This window comes from Lactuca serriola, chromosome 9 (assembly GCF_051521515.1).
Source record: "Lactuca serriola cultivar US96UC23 chromosome 9, Lser_US96UC23_V15, whole genome shotgun sequence".
Taxonomy (NCBI): Eukaryota; Viridiplantae; Streptophyta; class Magnoliopsida; order Asterales; family Asteraceae; genus Lactuca; species Lactuca serriola.
The window spans coordinates 192,811,778-192,827,304 of NC_136416.1; the positions used below are offsets into that span (position 1 = coordinate 192,811,778).

At 37.5% G+C, this 15,527-nt stretch overlaps 1 protein-coding gene across 1 annotated transcript; it reads right to left on the reverse strand.

Moving 5' to 3' along the window:
- Positions 1-5,345: 5,345 nt before the first annotated feature.
- On the reverse strand, positions 5,346-6,432 carry LOC145073414 (putative germin-like protein 2-1). The gene is made up of 2 exons (XM_079019959.1): positions 6,254-6,432; positions 5,346-6,161 (listed from the first exon to the last, which is right to left on the reverse strand). The coding sequence occupies exons 1-2, from the start codon at positions 6,366-6,368 to the stop codon at positions 5,626-5,628; spliced, it is 651 nt and encodes a 216-aa protein (XP_078876085.1). The 5' UTR covers positions 6,369-6,432; the 3' UTR covers positions 5,346-5,625.
- Positions 6,433-15,527: the final 9,095 nt, after the last annotated feature.

Here is a 15,527-nt window from a genome sequence, read left to right on the forward strand (position 1 = left end):
CTGCAAACCGAAAAAAACGAAAAAACCGCATAAACCGAAACCGAAAAACCGAAACCGAAATAAAAACCGATGGTGCGGTTAATGCGAAACATCTTACTAGTCATTACCGAAACAATGGTAATGACATACTAGAATAAAATGGAATCAATCACTAGCTTCTTGGTAACCTTGTGACTTTCCCTGATCCAAGTGCGAGTCCTGTGCTTACGGTAGTATATGCATCTACTACCTTTCACACCTACTCGTACTCGTCCCAAGTATTGTCCCGCAGTCGACCAAGTCACTATACAAGAAAATCATACAATCATTCAACACACCAGATAACAGAACTAGGGTTTATATTAATTCCTTGAAACTATTACACAAAAGTTCAAGTTCACCCTATACTATGCCTCTAATAGGCTACACTATAAGTTACTATTCACACTGCTACTTCATAACTTGATCTTTGGATATAAAATCCTCATCCTTGATTCCTTGCGTTATCATCTACTTCATCAAGGATCATTTGAAATGCTCTTGCCTTTGGCTTTGGCGGCACATTTGGCTTTGTAATCTCTTCCCTTCCTGGGCAGTTTTGTTTGAAGTGTCCTTCTTCACCACACTTAAAGCAAGATTCTCTTTTGTTTGGGCATTTGATGGCGTAATGATCAGTCTTCCCACATTTGAAGCAGCTCATTTCTCTAGAGCATTCCCCAATGTGCTTCCTTTTGCACTTGTCATACCATTATGCTCCTTCTTCGAGCTTCTTCGAATCAGACTTCGAAAATTTTCTCTTTTCATCAGACCTTGAAGATCCTTCAATCTTTCTTTTCTCGCCAACTTCAACCTTCCTGGCGGTTCTTCCCTTAATCATATCTTCAACAGACTTGGCACTCCAGATAGCTGCCTCTAGAGTAGGCGCCTGACGAACTGGCACTGCATACTCCCATGAGAGTCCCTTTGCGTGCCGCTCCACCTTTGTCAGCTCATCTGGAACGATGCGCAAGGCAAACTCCATCTTGTCTGTAAAGTTATTAGTATATTCATCAACTGACATGTTGCCTTTCGTCAATGTCAGAAACTTATTCTCCAATTCCAACAGATTTTGAGCCGAGCAGAACTTGCGCTTGAACTTCGCCAAGAACTATGCGCATGACAATTGCAGTGGCTCATTAGGGCATAAAGTCTTCCCTAGAGTGTTCCACCAACGAACGGCTCCACCTCGGAACGGACGCACTACATAGGTAGTCTGCAACTTGCCTCTGCAGCCACAAGTCATGAAGGCTAACTCAATTTCGGAGATCCAATCCATCACTCTGATCGGATCCTCCTTTCCAGTGAAGGTTGATGGTTTGCAAGTTAGAAAGTCCTTGTACTTGCATCCCACTCCATCATTCCTTCCATCATGGTTGTTTTGCCTAACTATCGGTGGTTTGGCTTGACCAACATATCCATTGAAGTTTCCTCCTTCTGAGTGCCCTTCATTTAATTCAGGATGTTCCACTTGAGTTGATAGTTCTTCATGATTCTGTTGAAGCAACCGCCTGGTCTCCTCCATTTGACGATCCAACATTGTTTGAATCATCATTTGTACACCAGCCATTGTTACCGGCTCAGGTTCTGCTGCTACGACAGGTATTTTCTCAATCACTGGTGGTTGATTCCTGTTTTCATTAGCATTTCCAACTCCACTCCTCGTTCTCACCATTTTTGATCTATACACCGAATAAGGTGAAATTAGATCCTTATTCACGATAGATATTCAAATCATCCTTATCACTCTGAAACGTTTAGATGCTAGTTCTAATATCGTAGACGTACGCTTAGAATCCTACACACATAAGGTTTCCAGATCCGGTTGGCAACAGACCATAGATACGAACAAATAATATCATATATGGCAACATATAATATTTAGCACATAAAAGCATTTTAAGAAACTTTCCTAAAATAAACTAGTGCTCGTGTCTAAAACATAACAGACACACATCTAAAAATTTCACTTCGCATTCTAAGTTTAAGTGTAGAAATCCTACAAATTCCTAGTTCGCTTAAACTAATGCTCTGATACCAACTGTGACATCCCCATTTTCACGGCCAGAAAAGACCGATTTGTTTATGCTTTGTTTTATAAAATCAGAGTAATCTTTTAAATAAAACGGTTGCGGAATTTGTTCTCAAAACAAGATATGATAATAACTTATCGAAACATTTCTCAAAGAGAATGTATTTTCATTTAATAATAAAACCTCGGGATGTCATGTTCCGATACAGACATATAAGCATAAACAGAACTTACATTCAATTACACTAATGATTTATATCTCCTTTAAATCTCTCTGTGAAATATGTCTTCGTATTGATACCTGTGACACAAAGAAAACTGAGTGGGTCAGGATTGGGAGCCTGGTGAGCATATAGGGTTTTCATCCCACAATATTATATCATATATTTATAAATATAGAACATTCAAACTTGTACAATTTCACCATATAAAGGCAACTCTTATCTCAACCCATCGATCCTCACAATGACACGATCTAAACTCTCGTATCTAAAATTTACCTCTTTACCTGATCCCTATTCACGGATCTAAAACTATCCTCTTCACCCGATCCATACTCACGGATCTAAAACTAACCTTTTAACCTGATCCATACTCATGGATCTAAAACTAACCTTTTCCCCTGATCAATACTCACGGATCTAAAACTACCTGATCCATACTCACGGATCTAAAACTAACCTCCTGATCTGATCCATACTCCCGGATCAATAATTGTACCCATTCCATACTCTCGGAATAGGGGCAATTAACTATACCTTAATCCTGATTTGATCCATACTCCCGGATCTATAACTGTGCCCAATCCATGCTCCCGGACTAGGGACAATTAACTTAATCTTAATCCATATCTGATCCATACTCCCGGATCTATAATTGTGCCCAATCCATACTCCCGGACTAGGGACAATTAACTTAGTCTTAACCCATACTCCCAGACTAATAGCAAGTTTACCTCTTTACCTGATCCATACTCACGGATCTAAAACTACCCTCTTGGTCTAATCCATAGTAACGGATCGAAAACTAACCTCTTGATCTGATACATACTCACGGATCTCATCTACCCATGTCCTATCCAACATATTTGTAGATATAAATTACATATACAGTTTAACTCATTAAAACCTATATAGTTCATCCATTCCACCAATATCTCAAATAAACAAACATTATATAAACACATAGCACGTATTTAATAACAAATACTTAATATTTATGTGTTAGAAGAAAGTGACCACACACTCACACATATAAACATCTTTATATTATACAAATAGCACGTATTTCATAGCAAATACTTAATATTTATGTGTTTAGAAGAAAGTAACTACACACTCACTTGATTAGAAGATGATCGGACAACACTACGGCTTGTAGAAGTAGTATTCTTCGGCAGATCTGGAAGATCTTCACAAAAATCGGACTCCTCGCGGGCAGAGCTTCGGCTCGGGAATTGCACTTCTTGGGATCTTCGGGGCCTCTGGACTTGCTTCGGGGCTCGGGAATGATACCGGGGCTTCAGGGTATAAGTTGCACGCAAAACGAGGTAAAAACGCGAGAGGAAGGAAGAATGGAGCAATAGAACTCGGCTGCCCTTGACTTCCTTTTATAGGGGGCTGGAAACCCAAATTACGCTGGGCGTAATTCTAAATTACGTTGGCCGTAATGGGGATAAGAATGCTGACTCCCCCCCTTCCGGATAATATCGAATTTATATTTAAATTAAATATCGAAAATATTTAATAAACTTCAAAAATTCATATCTTCCTCATACGAACTCCGTTTTAGACGTTCTTTATATCCCCACGTAGGTGAGACTACGCTCTACAACTTTCGTTTAGACTCCGTCGGCTAATTTTGATTTATTTTTATTATTTATTTTTAGTAGGCCGAGACAAGAAAACTCCGTTATAAAATCATAACTTCTTCATCCGACGTCCGTTTTCGCCTATCTTTTTATCGTTTTACTACAATTAATGAAATATTCGATTCTCATTTAGATTGTTTCGGCTAAAAACCGCTCGGTCTCAAATCGAGTATTCGGGCTGCATACCGTTAAGTCGAAACTTCGAAAAATCATAACTTCCTCATACGAAGTCAGATTTGGGCGTTCTTTTTATGCACGCTCATGGTTTAACGAACTCTACGACTTTCGCTTAGATCACTAAGGCTAAATATCACTCTAACATAAATTCACTTTTTACGTCATTCAGCGTCGTGCTGGTTCTGTCGCGAAACTTCGACAAGTCAAAACTTATTCGTTATAACTCGGATTTTGGCGTTCTTTAAATGTACAGAATCCTTATAATATATACTATAACTTAGTTAAGATTATTCCTTCAAAATAATATTCCATCAAAAAGTCATTTTTGACGCTTAACGTCTCTAATTGACTAGCCCAGATCTACGGGCGTTACATATGTGATGGAAGTCGGAACGAGTAATTGACACCATGTTCCCCAGTTCAACATAACGAGGGAAAGGAAACGATGTAGCTGGAAGTGGGAAGAAATTAAAAGATATTGGTGTTCCTAAGTTTCATTAAAGGAAGAAAGTGGAAGGAAATGGAAGGATAATTTTCCCTCCTAACTTTCCTTCCAATTTGGAAGGATTTGGAGAGAAAGAATAAAATGTTTAATTTATTGGGTTTTTATTCAAAAATTAGCTTCAAAAACAAGATTTTAGCAATAGAAGACTTTAGTATTTTTTTTAACAATTATAAACTAGTTATAATCAACCAATGGATCTTCTTGCAAAGTTTGGGGAAAAAAAGCATCAAAGAAGAAGAAGAGTTTAACAACCTTTGTAGACTTTGAATCTTCTATGGGAGGTTTAGAAGTTGATGGAGAATATGAAACCTTTGACACACCAACAAGAACTCAAATTGATTTAAGATGCTAGTCTTGTAAAACTCGTATAACTATTAAGCTTGAAGTTCATAACTAATATAAACTTCAAGAGAGCAAAAACAACATGCAAGTAATCTTCAAGGCATGAACAAAAAGGAAAGAATCACTAATCTCTTACATGTTATGGTTTTAGTGCTCAAAATAAGTCACCAAATGAAAGTCTTTGATGTTAGACTTAAAATAAGAACAATATCCAAGAGTCTTTATCCCATTATGCACTTTTAACTTTGTTAAGGCTAGCTATTTCTTTTGATTAAATAAACATGAAAGCCATGTCATATTTTTGTCTACTCCATTTTCGAAAATATGAGTAAAAAAGATGACAAGTTTAGTGGATATACAACTCTTTTTGGAATTTCTTGCACCTCAACGGATCGATCCAGGAGAGATTGAACACTGATTTAAGACCGTAAACTTCTTCATCTACGTACAGGTAATATTTTGCTGTCAATAAAGCTTAAAATATAACAATTATCGCTCGTATTAAACCAACAAAACATGTAGTGTACACGTGAATTAATACCAATGCTCTTTTTTTTTCAAAGAAAGAATTAGAACTCCAAAAGAAAACCGCACACAATTAATTTTGAATGAACCCAAACAATAATCACACGAGCTGAACAACAGCTCTAATCATATCCTTCTGTCATTAGAATATTTGAAACTCTAGAACTTCGATTGTAGCTGATCCACCACACTCTTATCCACTTGAAACGCCTTGGCAAGAATATCCGCTGGAATTGCGGGATTTGCACCGAAAACAGCATTCCCAATTGTTATGGCACCTGGGTTTTGACTGCTTAATGCAGCAATAACCACAGCATATCCATTACCCACATTGCGTTGGAAATGAACAAGCCCCACTGGGAACACGAAAACATCACCCTTTTGAAGCACCTTCGTGATAAATCTGTTATCGGGATTAGAAGTTACAAATCCAACTTGTAGTGTCCCTTCAAGAACAGTAAGAATCTCGGTGGCTCTTGGGTGAGTGTGAGGAGCATTAAGTCCCCATGGTGCATAGTCAATCCGAACCATTGAGATGCCCAAAGTGTTTAGTCCTGGTAACTGAGTAGCAAACACCGGGGTCACCTTTGATCCCAATTGGTTCGATGTGTTACCCCTGAGGTGTAGCCCACTGAAGAAGAAATCCTCTGCTTGAACTTGCATCGGGTTCTTACATGTCAAACCATTTACTTTCACTGCATGTTATATAAAGCCAATATTTTGTTACAGAAAACATTAACTAAAAGAGAACACGAGATTTGTAACTACAAGTAAAGTCTTAAAGTACCTGACGAATTGGGATCGGCTACACAAAAATCTTGGAGGGAGCTAGGCTCATAGGCTAACGCAAGGTAGCTAAAAGTTAGAGCTAATACACTCAACAAAACGAATTTGCTCGACATTTCTTTTAATATTCTCAGCGGGAACTACAGAAAGTTATGAAATCAAAAGCTAAATCTCTTTTAGGGATAGAAGATATGTTTTTTTGTGGTGGGACAAACAGCTGCTTAGTGACTCCATATATATAGACCTAATCTGCATGATTCTTCTATATATCGTTTTGCATTTATTTTAACATAAGTTAACTTGAAGGATTTGCCGCCTTACACATTGTAAATGAATAATAGGCGTCGAGAGTACATTTATCTATCAGGACTATACGGAGTAGTCTGGAAAAGGAATCGGTCAGCCGGCTTCCCAACACCTGACTATCTTTTGTAGTACTAAGAATTGGTCAATCTCAACCTGATATCTTAACCCTACCTTGGAACTCTTAAGTGCTAACTTTATTAAACTAATCACACACGACATGAAAGCGATTACCAGTTTGTAGTGAGGTGATGGGATAGTTTCGGCCGGGCTAACTACAAGAGACATGCCCTTTAGCTAGGCAGCTAGAGCATGTTGTAGGTAAAATTCACCATCGCTAAAACAATAATTAATATATAAAACATACTTTTTCATCAAAATAGAAAATCATTTTTTTTTGTTTTTGTGGTTGAAAACCTATTGCTAGCATTACTAGAAAACTATGCAATTTCCGACGGCCATATCCGTCCGAAACCCGTCGCTAAAGCCGATTTCCGACGGTACTAGAACTGGTCAATTTCCGACGGCAATATCCATTAGAAATCCATCGCTAAAGCCGATTTCTAACAAAATACCGAAGGAATTAGGTATGTCGTAAAAAGCCCCGCGGGTAAATATCACCGCGGAATTTGTGACGAACTACCAACAGATAACGACGGCCCTTTGTTGAACTTGTTTGACAAAGTTGACGACAAAATAGTACCAGACTACCGACGGACAAATAATGTGACTTATTACCGACGAACGATATTTTCCAACACATTACCAACCGGCTTTAGTGACATATATTTTTGTCACTAATCCGTCATTAAAATGATTTTTATTGTTTTAAAAACAAATTAGATAATTAAAAAAGAAGCTCATATCTTTTTATGCCCAAAATGCAAAAAAGAAAAAAAAATCCAATACATCTATAATAATAAGAATCCAGTAAATGAATTTATAATGATTCGAACTTCCAAACAAAAAATTGTTACATTTACATATCGATACAAATAAAAACTTAGTAAAAACCCTAAAAATTAAGAACCTTATCCTTCTCCAGGTTCTCTTTGACACTAAATTTTGGGACAAAATGTATTCAGGTTTCATCATCTTTCGTTATTTAAATGTGTCATTATGACCTGCAGATCCAGATGGTGCTTCACGCTTGTCTTCACCGTAAGTGCACCCACACCGACTCACAATTAAATGACAAAAATAACTACAAATTTTAACATAATGCAAGAATTGTAAAGACGAAAGTTCAAGTGATAATCTCAAAGAACTCAACCTTTTAAATATAAAAAGATAGGAAAAGTATCTATACAAACTACAATGTTTTAAAAGGGATAAATGAAAGCAAGATGGTGTCATAAACAAATAAATGAAAGTATGTTGTTATTTCTTGCATTTAACCATCTTGAAATGATGAAAGAAAATTAGATGGTGCTTATGTTATAGTTTCTCAAAAAAATCCAATCTTTGTAGGTTTGCCTAAAAAAGGATCAAATTAAAAAATCATCTAATCTAATTCAACAATAAGGAAAAGGAAAGAAATTGAAGTATTGATGCGTGCAAATAGCTACACCTAATTTTATATTTATAACCTAACTACTTAACTAACTAAAATGCACCTAGGCAGTGTACCTAGTCGAATTATAGAATAATTTGGGTAAGTTGGGTGTCGATCACATGGAACGGTTTTAACTAATTAATCTATCTACTACTAAACTATCCTAATTTTCTAACAAGGTGGGGGTTTTATCTAATTTTGCAAGTTTAGATGAACTTATCTCTTAACACGAAATTCAATCAATTAACAAACACTTATGGTAGTTCGAATCCACTTTCCATCAATGGTTTATAATTTAGCTATGACAATTACTGTTGGTTACCAAATAAGATAGTATTAGCAGTTTAGTTCTAAATCTACTAACATTAATCAATTCATGTAAATCTATGTATGGTCACACAATAGCTAACACAGAATCAATTATTAAATAAAATTGGAGCAATATAAGATTGATTTGAAAAACACACTTATGGTCATAATATGAGTTCTCTAGCACAACCTAATTTTAATAATTCAATTGCTTATCTAAGATTGGTTTGATCTTAGCTCTAATAAACTAGTGTTCACTAAATTACTAGGTATTCTAATTCATGCAGATTGATGGTCATTAACTACAAAGAATAAGAAATCAAAGCAATCAAATATCAAATCAAACATACTAGGTAAAATCAAGCAACACAAGTCTTAACCAACAAATAAGTCAAAGCAAGAATATTAAAATCATGAGTTCCAGCTTCATCTAGCTAACAGAAGCAACTAGATTTAGTTGGACATACTAGCAAACAAACATAAACAAATCATATTCAAAGACATAATTAAAGTGTACCAAAACTAGAATCCAATTATGAACTTCTCTTCTCCTTTGGTGTTGAAAGCCAATTCCAAATCACTTCTCCTTCTGAAATTCGTCTCCAGGAACTCTCTCAATCAGCTAAAACTCCCTCAAGTCGTAATGATCAAGCATATATATAGTTTCTGATTTTTCCACACTCACGTCGTAAGCAATAATGACTCACGTCGTGAGCACGTGGTTATCCGTGTTTGACAAGGATTCTTCCTCACGATGCCTATCTTCTTGAATATTCCAACTCACATCGTAAGCCTGCAACTCTCACATCGTGAGTACACGTTTTTGTTGGACTTTTATTCTTCTTTTCTTCAAGCCTCCACATTTCCATGTTTTGTCAATTTCATTCCTTTTCTCCAAAAATGCTTCTATTTGGCTGCAAAGTATAATTTAAGCTTATAAGTATCATTATTCAATGCAAACAACCAAATTATCAATAAAAATGTAAATAAATATTGCCTAAAAACATGTATAACTATGGCAATATCAAAATACCCCACACTTATGCTTTGCTTTCCCTCAAGCAAATCTAATTATTTAAACTTAAACTCTCATCACTATCATCACATAGAACAATCCAATTCAAACTTAGCCATTATGTCAAGACCCCCCCCCCCCCTAATTCTAAATACTCATAATCCTCATAAACACTCGTCCACTTCTTTTGATCAACGCTCATTTTATGCATCCCTCTGAATCCATCCGCAGAAAACTTTCTAACCTCAAGGTAATTTTTGTAAAGCTACCCAAGCGTACATAATCTAGAAATTACAATTTTTAGATACCACATTGGAGCTCTTGAATTCTTTACTACTTTGATATGTGATCTTCAATTTCTTTGAATTCACCACCTTTTTGTGTGATTTTTGGTATCTTTAACTTTTGAATTTCTTCAGAACTTTGATCTTTTGATTTTTACTTGATAGCTCCAAAATTCTTCAACTTTTTCAGTAATTCTCTCTTTTTTTTTATATGTACTTACTTTTTCACTCAAAAACCTACATGCTTAAGCAGGGGCGCTTAACATCAACCCTTATTGGTTAAAGTATTGGTCTTCCTGGATACATTTCTGGTACACGATACTAAACATATTGCGATCCTCAAACTAAGCGAGGTGGTGTTTTTGTCCCATGATTTCACTAGAATAAAAGGGGTCACAAATGCACTATAACATATATTGGTTCAACTAAACATTTGAGCTCTCATCAGATCACCATGTATAATAGCAGCAATTTAAGATCAAATTATCATCACTAGATTAAATTTTTAGCTTATTAATTCAATTTAATTTGTAATTTTTTAAATTATCTAAATTTTCTAGCAATTTACTTTTTCTTCCCCCTACCTCACACTTATTACATACAATACCCTCATTGTATGCATGACATAAATTAAAAGCAACAAAAAGGGAGAAAAGGGAACAGACTCCCTTGGGATAGAAAGTGGAAAGATCAAACTCTAATCGTGTGGATGAAGTGTGCATCTTGAACATGGAACTCTTCTTTGAATAAGGAACTTGGATCTTGATCTCGCAACATATGTAAATGTGCCAACAACATATGGAATCGAAACTTCAATCTTCAATAAAGGCAGTGCAAATCTCCAAAATGTAAAGACAAATATGGGAAAGCATACGCCACATTTAATGGTAGAGGAAACGAGCCATAAGTATCGTCATGATAACTCCAAAAAGAATGGTGGAGAATCATGTAGTAAATGTGAATGAAAAGGCTTCATTTTGTGAAAATATATGACTCACGACGTGAGTGTTATCGATCACGACGTGAGGTTGCTAAAACGTGAAGTCTGAAAACCCTCTGTGATCGAGCTCATGACGTAAGGATAAAAGCCTCACGACGTGAAAACTGGTCGGACAAAAATCTGCCAATCCTTCTTTCAACTTGGAACTTTGACCCGTAACGTCTTAATGGATTAAGACACTTTTAAATTAATTGTTTTTGACCCCTTTCTCTAGCTCTATCCACTCTCTTGACTCACCCCACACTTATTTATAATCGTGGGTCTGACTCTCAACTGTAGACAATACGTGGCTAGACATAAACGCTCTTGTTTCTCGACTTTCCTTTCTCGTGACTCCCTTAGCAAATCTGGAAATAACCACCAAAGGAAATAAAAAAAAGTAACATAATAGCTTAAAGAGTTTTACATACCAAAAACAAAAGAAAAACCAAACCAAACTAAATCAAACTAAAATAAGCAAAATAATCAATCGTCATCTTCATCCTCTTGAGCTCCACTCATTCCCACTCCATCTCCTCCATGACTTTGATACTCACTCCACCTAGGGCAAATTGGGTAATGATACCCCAAATGAGGAGGTTGCTCAACATTGAAGTGTTGCACCAAATTCTCCACCGTCCCACCAATCCAATTCACACTTAACGACAACTGATCAAAGTAACCCGACATGTCTCCCCCAAAGTTGGATCCTCCCATAGGTGCATTTTGGTGCACCAATTGTCCTCTATCGCCTCTTCCTCTCACATTTCTTCATCCTCTTGGCCTCGGTTAGGGTGCGGGTTGGTCTTGGTGTACCACATCATCATCCACCGGTATGCTCCAATGTGATCCCTCATTTGTTACCACACGCATAGAATCTAAATATCCCATAAGGAGATCATCACCAGGCTTAAGTATCAAAGTCCAGGTCAAACATGGGACAAGAAGACCATAGGATCTCGTAAGTCGTGTAAAAGAATGACACCCCTTAGTGGAGCTACCAGCTCTTGAAATAGCAGCCTTGCTACCCAAATAGTTTGCCAAATGATATGGGATGTGGCAAAAAACAGTCGCCATGACAATACTCCACAAGAAGAAAAGATTCAAGCTTGTAACCTTGTTCCCATGTCGCTTATGATTGATCAAAAAAGTAACCAACCGGTGAAGTAACCGATGGATCGGGGATCGAATGTGGCTTTCTTGGGAGACACCTGAATAGAAGGCACCATTTGCAATTGACACTCTAAAATCCAGTCCCAACACTCCCTCCAAACACTACCGTGCTACTGTCGTCATGAAAATCTCAAATGAAGGCAATTATGTTTCATGCTGCTCATAAATACCCATGCGCCATGCAAACTCGACCAAGTTGCATTCCCTGTACTCGCAACCTAAGCGGAATACGAGTGCCCTTGAGTAAAATGGATCAATAGTAGCGGCTTCAATAGATACGAAAGCGAAGAACTCCACATAAAGCTCCTGGTAAACTGGCTCACTAATCGCAAACAAGTTTCTCCACCCGTTACAAGTGAAGGAATTATCCACTAAAAATTGCTTGGTCAAAAATGGAGCCATCCTCTCCATCAAGCCAATCTCTCTAAATCGTACCCAATCAATCCTTGGAGAAATGACAAACTCCATGTTATGCAACCATCCCAATTTGTTGGTGTAGTTAGTTAGCACATCGGTTGGCATATCCACGGGAATTCAGTACAATGTGTGGCATGATGATACTTGGCCTTGAAATTGCTCATTTGCACCTCTTGAAGCCATTTTCTACAAAAACAAAAAACCAGAAAAACAAAACAAAATGCTCCACATGTTAAACAAATTAGAAGAAAACATAAGACCATATCCCAGGTCTCACGTCGTGAGCAATAAGGATCACGTCGTGAGTTAGTTACATACAGTGAGAATTAGTCATGACAGTTTACAAATCGGGCCAAATACTTCGTTGGGGTTTTATTCTAATTTGATTCTAAGTATATTAATCTCACACGCAGTAAAGATTCCGCATATTTAGGGAATCGATTTTGACATTCAAATAGACTACAAACCCTAACCCCAAAATTAACCAAATAAGTCAAAATTAAACACTAAAAGTAAGATTGGTGTACCTGAAGGGTTTAATTCAAACAATCCTATGTGTGCATGCAACCCTAGATACGGATCTATGTTTTCACTATTAGTCATACAACATTATGAACACAAAAGGAAACCTAGCATGCATCTACTATTTTCGACATTGACATAGGAGAATAGAATACATACCTTTTGCTGTTATATGGTAATAACAACTAACTCCTTGACTTTCCATAGCTCTTGAAAGCAAGTACCACAAGTGTAGTACCACTAATGTTTCACAAACACACTTTGAGTGAATGGATGAATATGAGAGAGAGGAGGAAAGGTAATGATCTCCAAAATTCGGCCCTAGTAGGGTTTTCCCAAGGGGTGGTCGAATTCCAGTGCCTTAGGGTGCTATTTATATTTGAGGCTAGCTAGGGTTTCAAGGTGGAAACCCTAATCCGTTTACATAGGGCCTAAGCAAGTCCATGGACTCCTTTCCTTAAGCCCTTGAACGAAAACTCCTAGATCCTTCTAGGATTTTCGTTCAAGCCTTAATAAAGGTGATCCAATAGCCCAAAGTCTCAACTATCAAATAATTACAAAACAGCCCCTGTACTTTTAATTAATTCCTTTAATCCCGAAATTAATTCCTAATTAATTTCTGATTAAATACTAATTAATAATATGATTCCAAATTAATATATTATTCATATAATATATTAAAAAATTATATTTATACCCAAATTTATTATTCTTAACAATAAACCAGCCTCTCTCCTCAACAATCATCATGTCTAGTCACCAGTGTGAAGGCAACCCAAAAGAACCATGCTCACAATCTGGTCAAGTACATACCAAAATAGTTATAGACTTAGACACTAATCCAACAGTACGTTAGATTGATGTTAACGTGAGCACAAGAGTACAATGTACTGGAATTAGCTGAAATCGAGTGCGTGGGGGGTTGGGACCAATAAGTTGTCGGCGTTTGAGGGATAAGAGAATGGTAGGTCAAACGTAATCTGATTTCTTTATTCAAGTGGTCCTGATTCATTCTTGCTCATGTCATGAGAATAAGGACCTCACGTCGTGAGCTATATGTGGGCTAAAACAATTGGGCTGGTTAACAAAGCAGAAATGGGCTAATACACTTATTGGATTATTCTAAATAGGCTGAGAGAAAATGGTGGCCTAATCATTAAAGTATTTTAGTCCGTATATCATTCTAGACTCACGTCGTGAGACATACGTGCGCACATCGTGATATCGCTTCTTGAAACATCCCAAAATACCAACCCAAAATTTTTGTTTTTAAAACATTACCAAAACCATAATATCATCTAACATTTTATCAAGCCATGATTCGAGTGTCTCAAAAAGGCATAGTAAATGTATCAAATCAAGCTAATGTCAATATCATATCAAACATCTGAACAAACTCCCAGGATAAAACTGTGGTGTGTGCCATGCCATCATCCCGAGCTCTTCCCCTTGCTAGCGGAAGTACCTGAAACCAAAACTGAAACTGTAAGCACGAAGCTTAGTGAGCTCCCCTAAACTACCACATACCAAACAATAACATATAAACACATATTGGGCCTTGCCCACTGCATCGGACCGAAGCCCGGAACTAACCAGGGCCTTGCCCTCTGCATCCGACCGAAGTCCGGAAACTGCATCGGACCGAAGTCCGGAACTAACCAAGGCCTTTCCCTCTGCATCGGACCGATGTCCGGAAACTGACTCAACATAGCATAGCATAATCATCACTACTAGCATAAACACATATACTGCATACTGCATCGGATCAAAGTCCGGAACACATAACACAAAGACATGCTTGAATCATAAAGACATCAAGCACACGGAACTACTACATCGGACCAAATTCCGGAACTACTGCTAACTAAACGGGTCGGCATTGTGGCCGTAGACCCGTTCCTACTGGAAGGAAAACTCACCTCGTAATGCTGACTGCTGAGATGCTAAGTCTGAAACTGGCTGACTGCTGCTCTGGAACTCCTCAGCTACAAATTCCATAGACACTAAATCAGATACTGATAACTGTTCTCGGGGTAAAATGACTAATTTACCCCTGATCAAAGTCAACCTCCAGGTCAAAGCCAACTTTCAGTTGACTGGACTCGCCAAGTCCCTAACACCTTTTCTAATCCTCTACTCGCTTCAACTCGTCGATTTTGGCAACAACTCGACGAGTTCTCCTTCCGTACTAACGTCGAATCTAACTTCATCCGAAATCATCCAACACTAAGCACTTAGGGTTTGGAACAAGGCTATATTTGCATAACGGTAGCTATATTGAGTTCCTAAAGCTCAATAACATCCATATCTATGGTCTCCATCCTAAGGAAAGCTCAAATCTCAAGTTTGAATCATATAAAGCTCCAAAAGAGACATAAACAAGCATAAAAGAGGGTTTAATGGAAGAATAAGCAAGGTAATAACTTTATTACCAGAATATGAAGCAGATGGAAGCTAGCTCTTGGATCTCCTTTCACTTCTATTGATCTTCTTTCCTTCCTTCTCTTCTACAACTCCCAAGCTATCACAAAACACTCAAGCTCAACAATAGGGACTAGGGTTTTACAGAGAAATGCTCTAAAGGTGCTGGAGGCTAGGGTGGGAGCTATAATGACGTTTAAATAGAGTACAAATCCTGGGATTTAGGGTTCATCCAGACTAGCGGACTCGCTGAGTTCGGGATATAGACTCGTCGAGTCGCCTACTAAAGACGCATGC